Raw genomic sequence first — 16,479 nt, 5'->3', positions numbered from 1 at the left:
CCAATCAAACTGTGATGGTATGTGGTGTCCTATTGAAAATATTTTTATGCATTTATCTGTATTTGTTTTTACTGTCTGGAAAGCAAAGCCCTTTACTGACAACAAAGTTGATCTAAGCTAATTAACCCTCGTATTATGTTCGTTTGTGAGGTAACCCTCGTTTGTGAGGTTAAATTAAAAGTGATGCAATACCAATTTTTTCCCCGTCTCTTCCCCACCGACAGTCATAATTTACCTCTTTAAAAACAGCAAATCCTACTTTTTTTTTTTTTTTTTTACCTGAAATTTAAAAAACACAGAAGAGCAACGTTTTATAAAACATTTATTGTAAGGGGTGGGGTAGAGATTACATCTTGTTTCTAACATTTTTCGATGTCATCCAGATTATTTTCATCTATAGAAGAAAGAAAAACTTCAACCGGCGGGAGGCTTCATTGATTTTATCACATCACCTGGCGTCGTCAACGTACCATGCAGACGCCAAAAATAAACCGTTCGAGTTCATGAGGTGGATGACCCAACACACTCAGTTTTTTGGGAGATATTTTCTTTAAGTTTACAATGGAAAACTACATCATATTCCTGTAATTATGATGCTACATTTGGAATGAAGAATTTCTTCTTAACGTCTTAAAAAAATAATCTTTAACATATGAAGAAAGCACAACGGTGCAGCTAAAACTAAAACAGATTGATTTGTTTCAATCGCATGGGTGCAGCTCCCAAGTAGCAGAAATCAACCATCTTCTATTTGAGTATTTATTAGCATATGTGGGGACGATACAAAAGTAATAAAGAAAAAAAAAAGTCATTCTGACCAGGTTGTGTGTTTTGAGGCATCAGGAAGATCAATGAACTAAAACTAGGCCTTTAAACTGTACAAAGCGAAACAAAAACACCAAAACGCAGTGTGCTTGTTTGATGAGAGCAGCTTTAAGAGACAAAAAGAGGCAACGGACTCCAGACTTTCAAAGATTCAAAATGAATCAACAGATTATTGTCTTCATTACCACTCTCCCGTCAGAAGCTGCCAGCCAATCAAGCACGTTAAACAATACAGCCAAACAGAGCAAAGGGATTATGAGTATGTCCTAGTTCTTGCCAATTTCTTTTCAAGGGGAAGCTGCAGCTTGAGTCCACTGGGTGGCGCCATACCCTTGAGAGGCCGCTGTGTGGGGCTGTTTCCACGTTGATGCACGCCAACCCAGTCTTTGTTGTGTGTTTTTATTTTACTATCTTGTGTAAATTTGTCAACACTCTACGATGGTTTTGTAGTTTATATGTCTAAAAAAACTCTCAACAGAGGTTTCGGGGGTTCCGGTCGATGAGGCAACAAGTCGAGGATTAAGAGGTCGCGCCGGGTGTTGGGTTGACATTCTGCGTGGCTGCTTGCGGTGCCACCTCGATGATTCGTGGCTTGTCGATGATGCGGGCGGTGCGGTTTCCTTTCTCTACGATCCCGATGATCCAGGCTTGGTGACCCTCTCCGTATTTTGGAGATTTGATCTCGGCGCAGAAGCGGGCCGCCTGCTCCCGGGGCAAACAGATGAGCAGGCCTCCTTCGAATGGAAAGAACACGGAATCGGTCAGTTTGTTTCTTGTGCGCATCTCTCAGAGTACAAGTCTGTGAGATGTACTCTGTTGTTTGCAACATATTCTGGCAAACACTTATCATAGGAAAGGTGTTAAAAAACAGAGCAAAACAAATCTAGTGATGTGTATCCCAACACCATTATAACGTTAGGTTATAATGAGAGCAAAGAGAAGGCTGCAGAAAGCAGCACTACAGCATCTACTGAAGTTTTTAAAACATGACCAGCTATAGTAAATGCAGTAAATGCAAAATCAGACAAACAACTCCATCAGAAACGGTTCATTTTACTGTCATCGTGTATATTAAGATTTTTAAAACTTCTAAAGAGGAGCAATATAAACTTAAAAAAAAAAACTGTAATATGAAGTTCTTTTAGTGACGTCACATTGTTTTCATGTTCTGTGGAGCATAAATTAAAACAGAGCTGCCCCTCCCACACCTGTTGCTATGCACAGGTGGCCAGCAGGCTGGAAGATGACAGATACAATTTGCCTTTCTTACAACAGACAAATTCGGCTGTTTAAATTTCAGGAATTTAAAGTTTTAACACTTTAGAAAATGGTATACAATGAAGTTTGAACACTCAAGCTTTTTCCCCATTTGTGCTTTTCATTTTTTTTTAAATACCACATTCATTTGTAAACAGAAACCTGACGATGCCAACAAGTTAAAAGCAATTTCCTCAAAATATTGTGTGTTGATGAAGGGCCTTATGGCTACACAAATAAAACAGTTTTTATTATCCTAGTTTCGTAAGAGTGCAGCGAGATTATTTCATCATGTCTGTTTACTATAGACTCCATCCTGTTTGATCAAAACTCAGGACTTTCTTACCAAAACTTTGCTTACTCCATCCAACTCCATATAAACACACATTATTGGCAGGATTTTATAGAGCTATGGTTGTTGATGTCAGAACCACATCAACACAGACCTGATGTTTCAGGGCAGGTGCCGTGCATGAGTCCAAACATGTTCCCGCAGGCTTTGGACACGGCGGCCATCTTGGCGAGCACTGGGAGGTTGTGGATGACGAAGGACACCTCGCTCCGCTGCTGCCGTGCCAGCGTCTGAGCGTGGCCGAGGATGCCGAACCCTGTGATGTCGGTGGCTGCGTGTGCGTTGAAGGTGTGCATGAGGCCAGCAGCTACAAAGGAGGACAGAGAGGAAGTTCAGATGAATCATTTGTCCCTTTTACCCTGAATCTGCTCGGCTTCAACCTCGCTCTGCTCCACACCGAACCTGCTGTGTTTCCATCGAAAAGCTGACAGCTGAAGGTCTGCAGTGCGCCACTCTACAGGTGGATATTAATTGCAGTGTGCCGCCAGTGTGTAATTCAGAAACTTAAAATGCAAAATTATACTTTAATTTTACCTGCTCCTTCCATTGTGGTTCTAAATATCATTACAGTCGCTCTAGAGTTTTATTAACCTTTCCTTGCGCTACCTCAGTAAAAACCTTCACATTTTTCCCTCTCCCCTTGGCCAATCAGTGAGCAGCAATCTGCTCACACAACATTTCAAACGCATCATGCGTGAATGATGGGTTTACCTGTACGGTTGAGCCGGGCCATGTTCAGCATAGCTTCGTGGTAGGCCAACTCTACGTCTTCCTGGGTTACCACCAGCTTGATTTTGTTCCACTTCTCAGGCTAAATGTTGAAGAAAGCAAATAGGAAAGGTTTGTCATGAAATAGCAGAAGGTATCCCAAGACAAAAAATATATATATATCAGAAAGACTTACAATGTCTAGCCACTGGTGCACTGCGACAGCCACTTGAGTCCCTAATGGTTTGGTCAACACCAACACGTCCCCAGGCACTGCGTTATCAGGCCTTGAAAGACACCAGACATTGTCATGGCATTTTTTCTTCTAACAGAGACTGAAAAGTCAGAGGGAGTGTACATATAACAGGAAGTTATTCCTACATGATGAACTCATTGGGCTGACACACTGTCGTAGCGACTCCTCCCATTACCACCCAGGGGTTGACCACCGTTTGTCCCCCTGTGACAGACGTGCCGGCCTCCTCTGAAGCGTCCTTGAATCCCTGGATGATCAGTGGCATGACTTTGTCTCTTTCCTGCAAACACACTCGCATATATGAGCAAGTGTAAAAGAAACGCAGGAAGAATGGATGCTTCAAATCTCCCAGTTCCATCAAATTATCCCCCTAAAAGAATCAGAGTGATAGCACTGAAATTGTATGCTATGCGATCTTTTGCAACTTCCCTGACTCCTGGAGTCAGGATATTATTAATTTTTTTATGTCTGATGTAAAAAAAAAAAAAAAAAAAAAAAAAAAGCAAGTGTTACCACCATCACATAGCTAGAACTTCTCAGAAGAACAAACCGCTTGAACCGATTTACAAAAACAACTAATTGTTGTTTTTTTGTTTGTTTCTTGATTAGCTATACTGTCTCACCAAATGAAAAAAAAAAAAAACCTTCTCACTTTTTCTGACATCTTGTTGCTGACTCCCAGAAGCATCAACATGTTGTCACACTCCGTCACTCCCATGGCGTACAGGTCACTTAGAACATTGGCACAAGCAATTCTTCCCTACAAAGCAGAAACAAATTAACCACAGAAGCTGTTTGTGCGGCACGGAGACAGAAGGATTCACACCTTTTTTGTTTTGTTTATATTTTGTCATGTTTCACATTCACAAATTGTTCATGCCATACGTTGTTCATATCACAATTCATAAATACAAAAGCTCGATGTGAATTTGTGGCAGATATTTCTTCATCAATAATCAGAACAGATTTATGCGTGGGCGAACCAATACGACCTTAAGACAATAGAATAGGGGAGAAAGTCTGGAAACAGGAATATTTTTAAGTGTAGATAGAAACCCAGCATTAACAACTAGAGAAACTCAAGTAAAAGGGAGAACCGTTACCATCATGTAGGGGTCGTCAACAATAGGATAGATGTAATCTGTTGTCTGAACAAGAGAAAGTCCACCATGTCTGAGAGGGATCACACATGTGTCCATGCCTATTCCTTTAAAACAAACAGAAATCTTAGCAAAGAGTAAAAGTGCAAATAGTAATGACATGTAATTGCAAAACAAAACCTACTTTTCTCAGCAGTACAAGCAAATTCATTTCACTTATAAAATGAGGTGTAATGCAGTCAGTTTAGCTTTAAATAAAGGTCAGCACTCTCAGCTGATTAAGCATTTTTGTAGAATCAAAGTTGCACAAAGAACAAGCTGAAGCTATCAGTGCAACTGTAGGAGTGTCGAACATGAGCGCAAGTTAATAACTTAGGTCAGACACATGACAAGGCCTCAGTTTGAACTCTCATTCATTCAAGCTGGCAAGACTTTAGCATGTCTGCTACCACGGCAGTAAAATAAGGTAATTATTACCTAATCGAGGCATAACTGCCCCCAAGAACTGTTCATCTTCTTGATAGTGGTTCTCCTGTAAGGCCTCGAGCAACTTCTGTAAAACCTCTTGAGGGACCTAAGATCAGTGGAAAAAACAGCGACAACATTTTTTTTTTTTTTTTTTTCAGATACCTTTAGTAAACATTTTCAGTCAGAAAAAAACATCAGATTTTGATTTGGACAACCAACCTTGCAGCCTGTCCCCTTCAGCTCAGCGAAGCGTGTGAGCCTGAAGTTCTTGTCCAGCTCATAGCTTTCGGGGTTAAAAGACTCCCTCACAGACATTTCTGATGGAGCTCCGGATCCTCACCACTGAAAAACAGACCGAGAAAAAGAAGGAATGATGTAAAACACCTATACACACCTACACAAGAAAAACTAGAAGGGACTCAAAGAGGCTGCATTACAAAAGAGACTTATTTTGCACATGTTAGAAATAACACAAGGTTGATCAAAAAAAGCAAATTAATCCTAGACCTTTACATACACTCACCGGCCACTTTATTAGGTACACATGTGGAATTGCTCACTAACATACAAGAATAGGTCAGCAACATACCAGCAACTCAACACATTACGCTTCTGAATGTAATGTGGAAGTTATTCCTTTTTTTTGAGCATCAGAAAAAGGAAAAAGGGGATCAGACTGGTTTGAGACGGTAGAAAGGCAACAGTAGATCAAACAATAACTCATTGCAACCAAGGCACGCAGAATATTACCTTCAAACGCATAACGTGTCAAACCTTGAAACAAAAGAAGACCAAGCCAGATGTTACTTATGTTAGCTGAGAACAGGAAACTGAGGCGTAAAGGGGCCCCATAGAAACCTTCCTCAGTATTATAGCTCACCATGTCTATCCATTTATGATCCCAGTGTGTCCAACTAATAAAATTACATCTATGTCATAATGTCAAAAAAACTCAAATCATTTCAAACTGGCTTCTTGGAACATGGTAGGAACTTCACTGTACTCCAGTACTTTGTACAATAGATTATCACTGACAGTGTCGGAATGAGAGATTTACATCATGGATACGCAACCACCTGATATGCAACTTATTTGATGCTACCAAGTCACTTTGACCCAAAATCTCTTGAGAAATATTTGACAACTTTTTGAATCTATGCAATAACAAGTTGAGGCAGTTCTGAATGCAAAAGGAGCCCAACCACATACTAGCAAAATGTACCTGATAAAGTGGCCATTTGACTTTTCTAACTGTCTTTAAAATAACACGATTAAAAAATATATAAGCTTACCATCTGTAATGGTCACATTCTTCAAAATGAAATATTAAAACTGCAATTGACTAAGACAAACACATACTGTATGTCCAGATTGAGAGAGCATGTTTCACTGTGATTTATATACTTTTGTATGAGTTAAGGAATTTTCCAGATATTTGTCCAATACATACTGAAAATAATAATAAACCACTAAGTGAATAACTCAGAACAGCACTCATATGTTTCACAAAGGTCAAATTTGTGTCAATTTACATAAACAACAACAAAGGAATGTTATCTTCTCACCTCAGGATTCATGTGGTTTCCACTACCTGCTCTCCATTCCCCTGCTCTAATTTAACGTTGAGAGGTTTTTATTTCAATACATTAACCTGCATTTTTTACCTGTTTTGTCAGATGGAGTCAATCTATAAAAACTTTTTTAATTTCAAAATTGTTAAGCAAGTATCAAAGCCAAGCATCACCACATCAATGAGAACTGAATATTTAGTTCGTATCCTATCAAAAGAACTAAAAGCAATAAACGTGTATATACCGTGATTATAACTGTGCCATCTAGCATATTCGCAGTTTATTGTGCCAATTGGAGTTGCTGAAGGGAACCACAATGCATAAAATGATTCCATTTTCATTCAACCCCTGAGGAACTGGCTGACAATATCAGTAATGTCCAGTGTAAAACGTCTGGTTACTGTAATGTAAGACACACGACAGCCAGACTTTAAGACAAATCAATCTGCAGAGACAACTAACTCCACTCCCAACGTTTGTTTAGCTGAAAATGCAGCTTAGATTTTCTGCTAGCTGTGGCTAGCCGATCCTTGCATGCGGCAATGAGCTGAGGCTGCTATCTGCAACAAAGAGCCCCTGGAGACCCGATATGCTAGCCGTACTGCCACTGAGCGCAAACATTGTGCACGTTTCTATTTAACCCTGATTTACAGTGTAGAACCATAACCCCGGCTGCTTGCACTTGCAAGTTAAAAAGTTGCGGCAGGGCGCCTAACAAAAATGTCGGCGGCGGAAAAAATTAACCCTTTCCTCTCCCTCGCCATGCGATGTGTGCAACATCAGAGTTAGTATTAGCACTAAATCGCTAAACGTGCTGCTAATGCAAACACCGTAATGAGACTGTACAATACAGGTGTACAGAATCAGCCTATGAGCAAGTTTAGGAGCTAAACTGGATTAGATTCTTACAACATTTCCCCTTTAATTGGTCTGAGCAGTTTATCCTTACCAGCTTCGGGTTAGCGGTGGATCCTGACACAAGAGCGGGGACTGCAACAGAACGCACCAGGGCTACATTTAGGCGACCTCTTAGAAAGCCTGACTAGAAATCATAAATTATTGTCTTTTAACTATTGTACAGAGGACAAAATAATCATTATTATTTAAAAGTAAATGCAAAGTAAATACGATTATTTATAAGCAATTTGTGCTGGTGCTATTATGTAAAAACATGCGCCTAATTTAACGTGGAAACTAACCAGATAACAAAGGGTCCTCTGTTTGCACGGTGGCTTCTTCAACATCCCCTTTAATGATTCCAAAAGTCTGCCAACAAAATTGTTACAATGGAGTGTACCTTTAATTTGTGTTTTCCCTCCTTTTACATCCAACAAAACATTTTCTTATAAACGTCAAATTAAATAACAAAAGAAAGGTTGATAGACAAAAATGTCATACTTTTTTTTTGAATATATGAAGAATAGGTTTGATTAAATTTTAATAAACGGTGCCTTTTAATAGTATTAATAACCATGACATTTCAACACACTTCAATATATTTATGTGGATTTTATTAAAAATAACAATAACAAGTAATGCATACCTGTCAAAATTAGGAAAATGTATAAAGTTTTCAAGTTATTTTGCAAATAGTTAATGCTTTGTAGAACTAACTTTTAAAAACAATTATGTCTTTTTCAGTTTGTCTCCACCTGGTTTTGTACATCTAGAGACTGTAATATCTGCCGATTTTTTGCAAATTAGCTCAAGGTCAGTGAGATTGGATGGTGAGTGGCCGTGAACATCAACTGTCAAGTCTAACAGCAGAAATCTTAGTTCGAGTTAGGTCTGACCTTTGGCTGATTATTCTAACATCAATACACTTTCATGTAACTCATGTAGTTGTAGCTATCGCTGTATGTTTAGAGCTGTTGTCGTTAGAGGTGGTCCCAGCCTGTTTGGCACCCCCAACACACTCCCATAAACAAAACAAAGCTCTGTAGCATTTTGGTGCCAAATGGTTTATCATGTGGGTCTGCTGAAGGTTATATGCAGTATTAAATTTCCATAACAGACAGACAGCATTTTGAATGTAGGCCTACAAAATTCAATTTTGAACTCTTGTCACTAGAGCAACTATCATGACTGCTTTTACCTTACTTCACTTGTGGATAACTTTAAACAGCAATTATTATTATTATTATTATTATTATTATTATTATTATTATTATTACTTCACGCTTCCATAAAGACCTGATTTTCCCTGTTTACTGGTAATAATAGCTCAGTCAGTTAACAGACCTCTGCTGCTCCTTCTGACTTAACACTGGCCTCTCAGTTTCTTGGCCACCCTGTCAGAACGACCATAAATGCATGTTTTAAGGAGGGAGCAGTGGTGGCTACATGTTGTTCTTTTCTGTGGGTGAGATGTGAGATTTATTAATGACTGTCTTTCTAACCTGCAGTAGAAGCTATTATAGTAATCAGCCAGACGATAGTTAAAGTGGAGGGAGATTTGTTCCTGTAAGTGGTGATGTGCTGTAAGCCTCTTCCATGGTCCAACACAGCTTCCTCGGATGAAGTAAACCATGATTTGCTTTATGCGCAAAAATTCTTGGTCCGTACACACATTCTGAGAAAGCCTGACGTATAATATATGATTATTAGTTAGTTGTATGCAGTATTTAAAAATTTCAATCCTCCTGATGGTTCTTCATGGAATTTGGTGGGGTTCACGTCTTAACTGAGGAAATTAAAGTCCTCTTTCCCATGTGTAATTTGAAGCATGCTGATCACCTTAATTAAAGAAAATAAATTAATTTTGGAAAATGTATTTATCGGTGGATACAGTGGTAACAGTCTTATGTAGAGTGAAATCTATTTAAAGGAAAACTACTTATGTTTTGACAATATTGAAAAGATATGCTTTGATAACCATTTGTTAAGGTTTCAGTAACAATAAAAACATAGACGGACCTTGACATCTTTATTCATTTATTCAGATAAAGCCCCATCAGTCTATTTTCAATTCCAAAAATGTACTAAAAATACATCACATTTAAATACTATGTTTTCTAAACAAGGTGGATGATGCACTGCACATTACACCCACTGAAGTATTGGTCACTTAAAAAGCACAATTCACAATAGAGAACATCTTAAAAGATTAAGTCTCTGGACAATAAATGTATCATATTTTATACGTACTTTGTATTTTTCAGGTCTTATCCCTTTTAGTACCATCATAAAAGCAGATGAAAGTGTTTTTCATTTTTAACTGCAGGTCATTTTTCAGTTTTCTTTACCTCTTCCGTATAATGACTCAGTATCCCAGATCCTGGTGGTTTAAGTCTGTGCCCTGATGTAAACTCCAGCAGGCACATATGTACAGTAAAATGTGTGATTTATTGATAGCAGATAATTATTTTGAACACTCTGTGACCTTTTGTTGTGCAATTCAAATTGTTGATCACTGATATAAAGGAAAGACGGAGGGTGACAAATGAATAAAGCCAGAGAAATATTAAAGATAAACTGATCTGCTGCCAGGCAATAGTGGCAGCTGATGAAATCAGTCTTGTTTAACAATTTCTGCTCATCACTTTCAAACCTGTTAAAAATGAAACCCTGTAGAGAAAAGACAAAAAACAAATCAATATGCTTTATAATATTTCTGAAAAAGAAATCTGTGTAACCATGAGCAGCAGTTCTGAAACTAGGAAAGCTATGGGTACAATATAGAGGGAATATTGTGCTTATTGGGAACATAATTAGCTGACATTTTAGAAAGCTGCATGAAAATGTCAAATGTCACAGAAGGAACATAGCAAAGACTTGTAAGTTAACGAAGGAGACCAGGCATAGTAATTTGTGGATGTGTTATGACAGTAAATGAGATCAAGTTAAAGCTGTTGCTTGCTCATAATGTGTCTGAGCAAACAAATTATGTAATTGTAACATTTACAGGTACAAAATAGATTAAATCAGTGACATCATCACCTGCTGTAAATGTGTGTGTGTGAAAGCCAGGCAGTTGCGGGCAGATTCATGTGAGGTTAGTACTTGTAGATGGTTCATTTGAGTTTTCCTCAGCATCTGCAGCATCTGATGAGACAAGAGCAAAAGCGATTATACTTTGCCTTCACTTGAATATTGGGAGTGTGCCATAAATATTTTTCTTGAAGTATTACCAAAATATAATTTCAGTACATAAATATACATTTTTGTGTAGTGAACAGTACAATGAAAAACTATTTTGACTTTGACTATACTTCTGATTTTTGCCTTTTTGACTACTGAAATGTTTCAGATGATCAAGCTTTCCAAAAACATCTTGAAGATCTGTAGACTGCTGAGACAATGGAAAGGATTTGGTTCTGTAAGAGTTGGTGTAAAACTAATAGCCTTACAGAAAATAAAATCAAACTGACAGTCAAAATTTGTAGTGGCCCTATGAAAGCTAAACTATCTTGATCGATCTGGATGACTTGTGGTAATGAATTCACTGGTCTACCAGAAAATCTTGAATCTGCTGTAGCAGACATGCATTTATGCAGCAGTACAGTCATACTAAGCACAGAAGCAAGTTCACATCTGAATAGCTCAAAATAACCAAATTGAGGCTTTTACAGTTTTTTCTTCAAAAGTGATGACACGGAATGACCATAAACTGTTGCGATTCATTGGTCGTTGTGTTAGGATTCTAATTTTGATTTTGAGGCATTATTATTTTGGGATTTTACTCTCACTAAGTCTTCAGTTATTTATTGGCTAATTAATTCAGTTCCCATGTCACTAACCACCTCTCCAGCAGATTTGGTCCCATGTGTTTCTTTAATCTTGTACAGAAAATTCTGCTGTACTCCCATGCTACCACTTCCTTTCAAATTTTTCTCTCTATGTTTCTTCCTCTGCTTTTGTAAGCTTTTGGACCTTTTTTCATTAAACACTCTTATTTGGAAATACTCTGTCTACCTGAAAGAAGAAAATGAGGACAAATACTTTTTCATGCTATATCGGTGGCAAGCTAAGTGTGTGCACGAATGGGTGACTGAATGTAACGTAAAACGCTTTAGGGTCCTCAGGATTCGATCCATTGCTCTACAGGTACAGGCCATTTACAGTTTATTTGCATTCAAAAAAAAAAGATTAATGAGAGAAAACCTCGTTTCAGCCTTCTTCTGGCAAGTTTGATCTGATCTTGAAGGATCTGTACCCAGTCTCGTGGTCCAGGCAACTTCTCTATTCTGTGTTCAGTGCAGTATTTCTCTGTAAACACTGGACACAAATTACACAAAAATGTAGAAACATATTGTGCTTTTTACAGTAACTCCTTTTGTATGTATTTGTCCTTCACCTTTAATAGCACCCACAATGTTCTGGTCCAAGCCCTTACGGTTGTCGTTGAGCCCTCGCTTCCTTTTACCATTTGGCAGAGAATTAGCTAAAGTAGCATCGTCAAAGAAGGCACACACCTAAAAACACAGTACAGCTTAAACGAATATTCAAATTCAAAATCGAATACTTTATCATAGCAGATTTTTTTTTACATTATTTAGTGGTCAGCATGGCTGTTGATTAATAGTATGTTTTTATGTAAGCCACTGCTACGCACTGTTCTGTGTAAGCTCACAAAAAACAAATCTTTAAACCTAAATGACCAACTGTCAGCTAGAAATGTAGGGTCCTTATGAAATAACCTGCCAGTACTTCTATGATGATTCGCCAGTACAAATATTTCTAACAATTATGCAGTAATAAAATAGTTATTTTTTTTAAATTGATTTTATTCTAGGATAAGACTGAAATTGTTCATACACAAAAATGTTCATTAAATTGGATGTCATGGGTCACTGGCTAAAAATTGTACCGTTACTCTAAACATATTGCTTTTAAAAATACTTTAGCAGCTAAAGTTTCTGCAGAAAAACTCTTTTTGCATTTGACAAACAGCTTTTGTAACCAAAACATTGTTTTTTGCTGAAAAATAAGGCAAGTTATCTTAAGCAAGTTATTTTTATGATTGAAACACTTAACAAAATATTGTGGTGTGAGGTTGTCATCAGTCATAAAAGGCATGTTACAGTACAAACCATTTCCTAATATTAAGGTATTACTGTTAATCTTAAAAACTATGGATACATACCAGCTTACGAAACAGGAGGCTGCCAGAGCGTGTATAGTTGACCAAAATGGAGTCTAGCTGGGCCTTTGAGATAAACACATCATAATCCTCCGCAAGGCGAACGTCAGACTGTGACAGAGTCAACAACAAAATATAAATACATTGAATATAGCTATAACTGAAATATCACGGAAATATCTTAATAACAACATGGGGATGGTATTGCAAAACGTAAGAAATCAACAAGTACCCTCATGGTGTTCCACAGAAGAAAACATTACAATGAATTTTCTATACCTGTAGCTTTTAAACAGCTTTTTTTTTTTTTAAATGAGGCTTTAATGTTAGGCTGCATGAAATAAAGGACAGCAACAAATTTAGAACGGCAAACTCATACAATCACCTGTTGCTAAGTGCAAGTATTACCTCTAATGCCTGATGTCCACCGAGTGCTTTCAGAAGAGGACCGTGTGTGCCAGAGTCTGCTATCTGATCATTCCTAGATGGTGGCTCAGAAACATCACAGGAGATCAGAGATGAGTCGAGTTTCTCACATTCCTTTTGCTTTGCATCTTCCCGGGGTGAAGTTTTCAGAGTCGAACCCCCTGGAGAAAAAAGAGCCGTTCTTCCGGTTCCACAGAGACTCAGTGGAGTCACCTTATACATAGGTCTTCTCTTCTGAGAGATGCGGCGTGGAGAAGAACTAAGGCTGACGTGAGGCTGGCATGATGATTTAGTGTGTTCCCGCCTTTCAAATGTTCCTAAAAGAAGAAATAGCACGTTATGGTTTCATTGTCTCAGTTTCAGTGATATGCACATGTTCTGCTGACCTTTCTGAGTCTGCATCAGCCTCCTCATTGCACGGAGCTCGTGCAATATCGCCTGCAAGGTTCCTTTACAGTTACACATGCAGCAGGGGATTTCTGGCACAGCAGGACGGAGCTCATCTGTTGGAAAGTCAGGAGTGCTCACATTTGTTATTGTTCACTTACTTTCATGCCTTAACAAAGTATGTTTCTATACATCTGTAACAACAAACATTTAAAAGGGAATAATTTCCATTTCTACAAGATCTTGAAGTCCCTGTTTCTTTTGCATTGTTTTAAAACCTCTACATGCCTCTTCAACTTTTCTACTTTTGTCACATCACAATCACAGATTTGGAATTTGAAAGTAGTGCATAATTGTGAGGTGAAAGGTAGATAAATAATGTAAACAATAACTTTATTATGGTGTTAGTGCACACCACTTTCTAATGCAGCCCTGGTCAACTACCCGATACCACCACTTTGGCTTAATTTGTTTTTTAATAAATTAAACATATGAATAATTTGCACTGTGTTTGTATTCAGATAGTCTGGTATACAACGTCCTCCAGAAGTCCCCTAAATACTACACAGAGTTAATCTGACTGTAATTTTTGCATTATTGTTATAAAGACTTTATAAAACATGCAGATGCAAATGCAACAATAGCTGGTGCTAGTATAGACTCGGTTTATAAACTTTTATCTATTAAAAAAAAAAAAAAAGAAAATCCATTAAAAGACTATTGTCTTTCCACGTCACAATTATGAGTTACTTAGTATTATTCTGTCACACAAATACCAATATGATGCATTCAAGTTTGAGGTTTTACTGAGATGATGAATGTAAAAAAGTTAAAGGGGTTTGGATGTTTTTTTTTTTAAAGCATCACATGTTCATTGATTTTTTTTTTCTTCCTCTTTAGAAATTGCCTGACTCCAAACCTTTTGTTTCACTGGGTTTTATTAAATCCTTTGTGATGCTGACAGTCCTGAGTCCTCTGGAGCGGGTACTGTACTGGCTGCAGGCTTGACCATTAGGGAGCGACGTTGATTTGGATGAGGGTGGAGGCTCTGGGTCTCCTGGAGAGCTCCAGCTTTGGTCTTCTGACACAACAGGTAAAACTGGAGGTGAGTGCATGCAGTTCAGTTGACTTTCCTGGGGATTTTTTGTTGAGCTGTTCTGCTCGACACCCAAACGCTGATAGCCTCTGCCAGTCTTGTCACCCAGGAGCCTCATCATTCCAGTGATCTGTTTCTTGATTTCCATGCTCCCGTCGCCCATCCAGACTACACAAAGATGACATGAGGGTGAATATAGTTTGTGGTACCTGCCGCAGCAAGGTTTCACACGGATGTTCAACTTCAAAATTCTATACTGTTCCATAATCTGTTTTGTCCTGTTTGTTTTGATAAGAAAATGGTTTCTTTGTCGCAAAACATTCTCCAAGTTTGGGTTTAATATTTTCATAAATCATGGAACAACAAAACACTGAGATAAAGGGTAATTAAACTTTTTTTTTATTGAGGAAACTCTGATTGTCATATACTTAATACAGCTCCTTTAAAAATTTTATTTTTGGTCAGTAATTCCATACATATTCTAATAAGTAAAAATTTCAGTTCTTTGCTTGGCATTTTTACTAAAATATAACTTTTGGTCCAATTTAACTCAGTTAAAGGATTTAGAGGCTAATGTACCAATCAGGATTTTTCTGATGAATGCCAATTTCTGGTTTTCCCTGATGTATTTAGTTATTAAAGCACAGCCTTTAATAACTTTAATAATAATAGAAAAAAAAACAAAAAAAAAAAACGAGTAAGTTAAAAACTGACCTGAACACAGGCTGATTGCAAGCTAATAAAAGCAGCAAAATTGTGCAGTGATGCAAGACAACTGCATATTGCCATTTTCTTTATATTTTCCACTCTCCCTTTTTATTTTTTCATACTTAAATGATGCAATCACATTTCATACTTTTTAGGTTTTCCAAGTACCACACAATCTAAAAACATCTTTGAAATGATCCGAACCTTGAGGCGCGGCAGCATCCCTACTCTCACCATTGGCATCTCTGCAGCTGGAATTTATCCCATATGAAGAGCCGAAATCTAGATATGACAGAAAAGAGTGTCGGTAAAAAAAAAAAAAAAAAAAAAAAAAAAAAAAACGAAGGGAAAAATGGGACTGTAGCTTAATTGAGTCAACGAAGCTTTGCAGATTGATGGAGTGTGAGGAGCAGAACACTCCCTCCTCCCATCCCATGCAGGAATCACCACCTGTGGGTAGCATAAAGTCGTTCTCCATCGAGGTGTTCTGGAACTTCCATCCTCAGCCAAAAAAAAGTGAGCAGTTTCGGCTGTAGTTATCAGAATACTAATGCGCAACAGATGATTACATATTTCTTGCTCCGTCTATGTAATTACTGATAATTTATTTAAACGAAGACAAATGTCATATTGCACCCCCCCCCTCCTCCCTCACCACCCTTTTTTTTTTCATTATTTTTGCTTCTGCTCTAATGGTTACATCTTCACGGTCGGATGTGTGCAAAAATCGATCGACAGATCTGATGCAATGTCGTGGCCGTCGCTTTTGTCTGCGGATGGTCTGTGCTTGGCACCCGGCGCCAGACAAACAGCCAGACACACGGCACAGGAGCGCGTCTCGCAGCCTACCTTCATCCGTGACCAGTTTGAAGCTTTGCGACTTTCTTCTCCTCTTCCTTTCCCCAAACTCCATCTTCAAGAGAATAATTCAGAAAGTCGAACAATGGGAAAATCTCTCACTACAACGCCAAATCAGTGCCTCCAGCCTATAGGACGCACTCGGCGCAAAAAAAAAAGGCTGCGCTGTGGATATTGACATCGGATGATTCTCGCCGTTTTGGACTTAAATTTATCCCGAAAACGCTGTTGTTGAACGTGATCTCCTTTCCCAGCATGACGCTGCTCTTTCCCTTTCGCCATGTAAATACATTAATGACTTTAATATTAAAAATTCGTCGCATATCCCTTTGCGCGATGGTATGTTTCATTTAGAAGGTCGAGTGACACATTTCCCTGTGTGCAG

The 16,479-nt window shown here is 38.2% G+C and overlaps 2 protein-coding genes across 5 annotated transcripts; both read right to left on the bottom strand.

Moving 5' to 3' along the window:
* Positions 1-305: 305 nt before the first annotated feature.
* sephs1 (selenophosphate synthetase 1) lies at positions 306-7,594 on the bottom strand. Of its 2 annotated transcripts, none has more exons than XM_015058727.1 (10): positions 7,487-7,594; positions 5,186-5,308; positions 4,976-5,072; positions 4,502-4,605; positions 4,051-4,158; positions 3,524-3,678; positions 3,339-3,429; positions 3,146-3,245; positions 2,529-2,741; positions 306-1,559 (listed from the first exon to the last, which is right to left on the bottom strand). In XM_015058727.1, exons 2-10 carry the CDS (start codon positions 5,279-5,281, stop codon positions 1,345-1,347), a joined length of 1,179 nt encoding a protein of 392 aa, XP_014914213.1. In that variant the 5' UTR covers positions 5,282-5,308; positions 7,487-7,594; the 3' UTR covers positions 306-1,344. The 2 variants fall into 2 exon arrangements, with proteins under 2 accessions (XP_014914213.1, XP_014914214.1); XM_015058728.1 differs by lacking the exon at positions 7,487-7,594 and adding an exon at positions 6,532-7,297.
* A 2,102-nt stretch (positions 7,595-9,696) lies between these two features.
* On the bottom strand, positions 9,697-16,246 carry bend7 (BEN domain containing 7). Of its 3 annotated transcripts, none has more exons than XM_015058733.1 (10): positions 16,086-16,246; positions 15,441-15,686; positions 14,352-14,696; positions 13,432-13,548; positions 13,028-13,362; positions 12,623-12,730; positions 11,834-11,951; positions 11,693-11,754; positions 10,477-10,581; positions 9,697-10,104 (listed from the first exon to the last, which is right to left on the bottom strand). In XM_015058733.1, exons 1-10 carry the CDS (start codon positions 16,147-16,149, stop codon positions 9,823-9,825), a joined length of 1,782 nt encoding a protein of 593 aa, XP_014914219.1. In that variant the 5' UTR covers positions 16,150-16,246; the 3' UTR covers positions 9,697-9,822. The 3 variants fall into 3 exon arrangements, with proteins under 3 accessions (XP_014914219.1, XP_014914220.1, XP_014914222.1); XM_015058734.1 differs by having other exon boundaries at positions 15,441-15,518; XM_015058736.1 differs by having other exon boundaries at positions 10,012-10,104; positions 11,641-11,754.
* Between the last annotated feature and the right edge of the window lie 233 nt (positions 16,247-16,479).

This window comes from Poecilia latipinna, unplaced genomic scaffold, assembly GCF_001443285.1.
Source record: "Poecilia latipinna isolate Pla-1442-1.1 unplaced genomic scaffold, P_latipinna-1.0 Scaffold1568, whole genome shotgun sequence".
In the NCBI taxonomy this organism is placed as follows: Eukaryota; Metazoa; Chordata; class Actinopteri; order Cyprinodontiformes; family Poeciliidae; genus Poecilia; species Poecilia latipinna.
This window is presented reverse-complemented; position numbering and strand designations above follow the sequence as displayed.

Coding starts and splice junctions, on each gene's coding strand:
- sephs1 (XM_015058727.1), bottom strand. CDS start 5,281: ATGTCTGTGAGGGAGTCTTTTAACCCCGAAAGCTATGAGCTGGACAAG. Junction 4,159..4,501: donor TTGACGACCCCTACATGATG/GTAACGGTTCTC, acceptor TCTGCTTTGTAG/GGAAGAATTGCTTGTGCCAA. Junction 2,742..3,145: donor GGCCCGGCTCAACCGTACAG/GTAAACCCATCA, acceptor CCTCCTTTGTAG/CTGCTGGCCTCATGCACACC.
- bend7 (XM_015058733.1), bottom strand. CDS start 16,149: ATGGAGTTTGGGGAAAGGAAGAGGAGAAGAAAGTCGCAAAGCTTCAAA. Junction 13,549..14,351: donor AAAACCCAGTGAAACAAAAG/GTTTGGAGTCAG, acceptor ACTTTCCAACAG/ATGAGCTCCGTCCTGCTGTG. Junction 11,952..12,622: donor GCCTCCTGTTTCGTAAGCTG/GTATGTATCCAT, acceptor CTGTGTTTTTAG/GTGTGTGCCTTCTTTGACGA.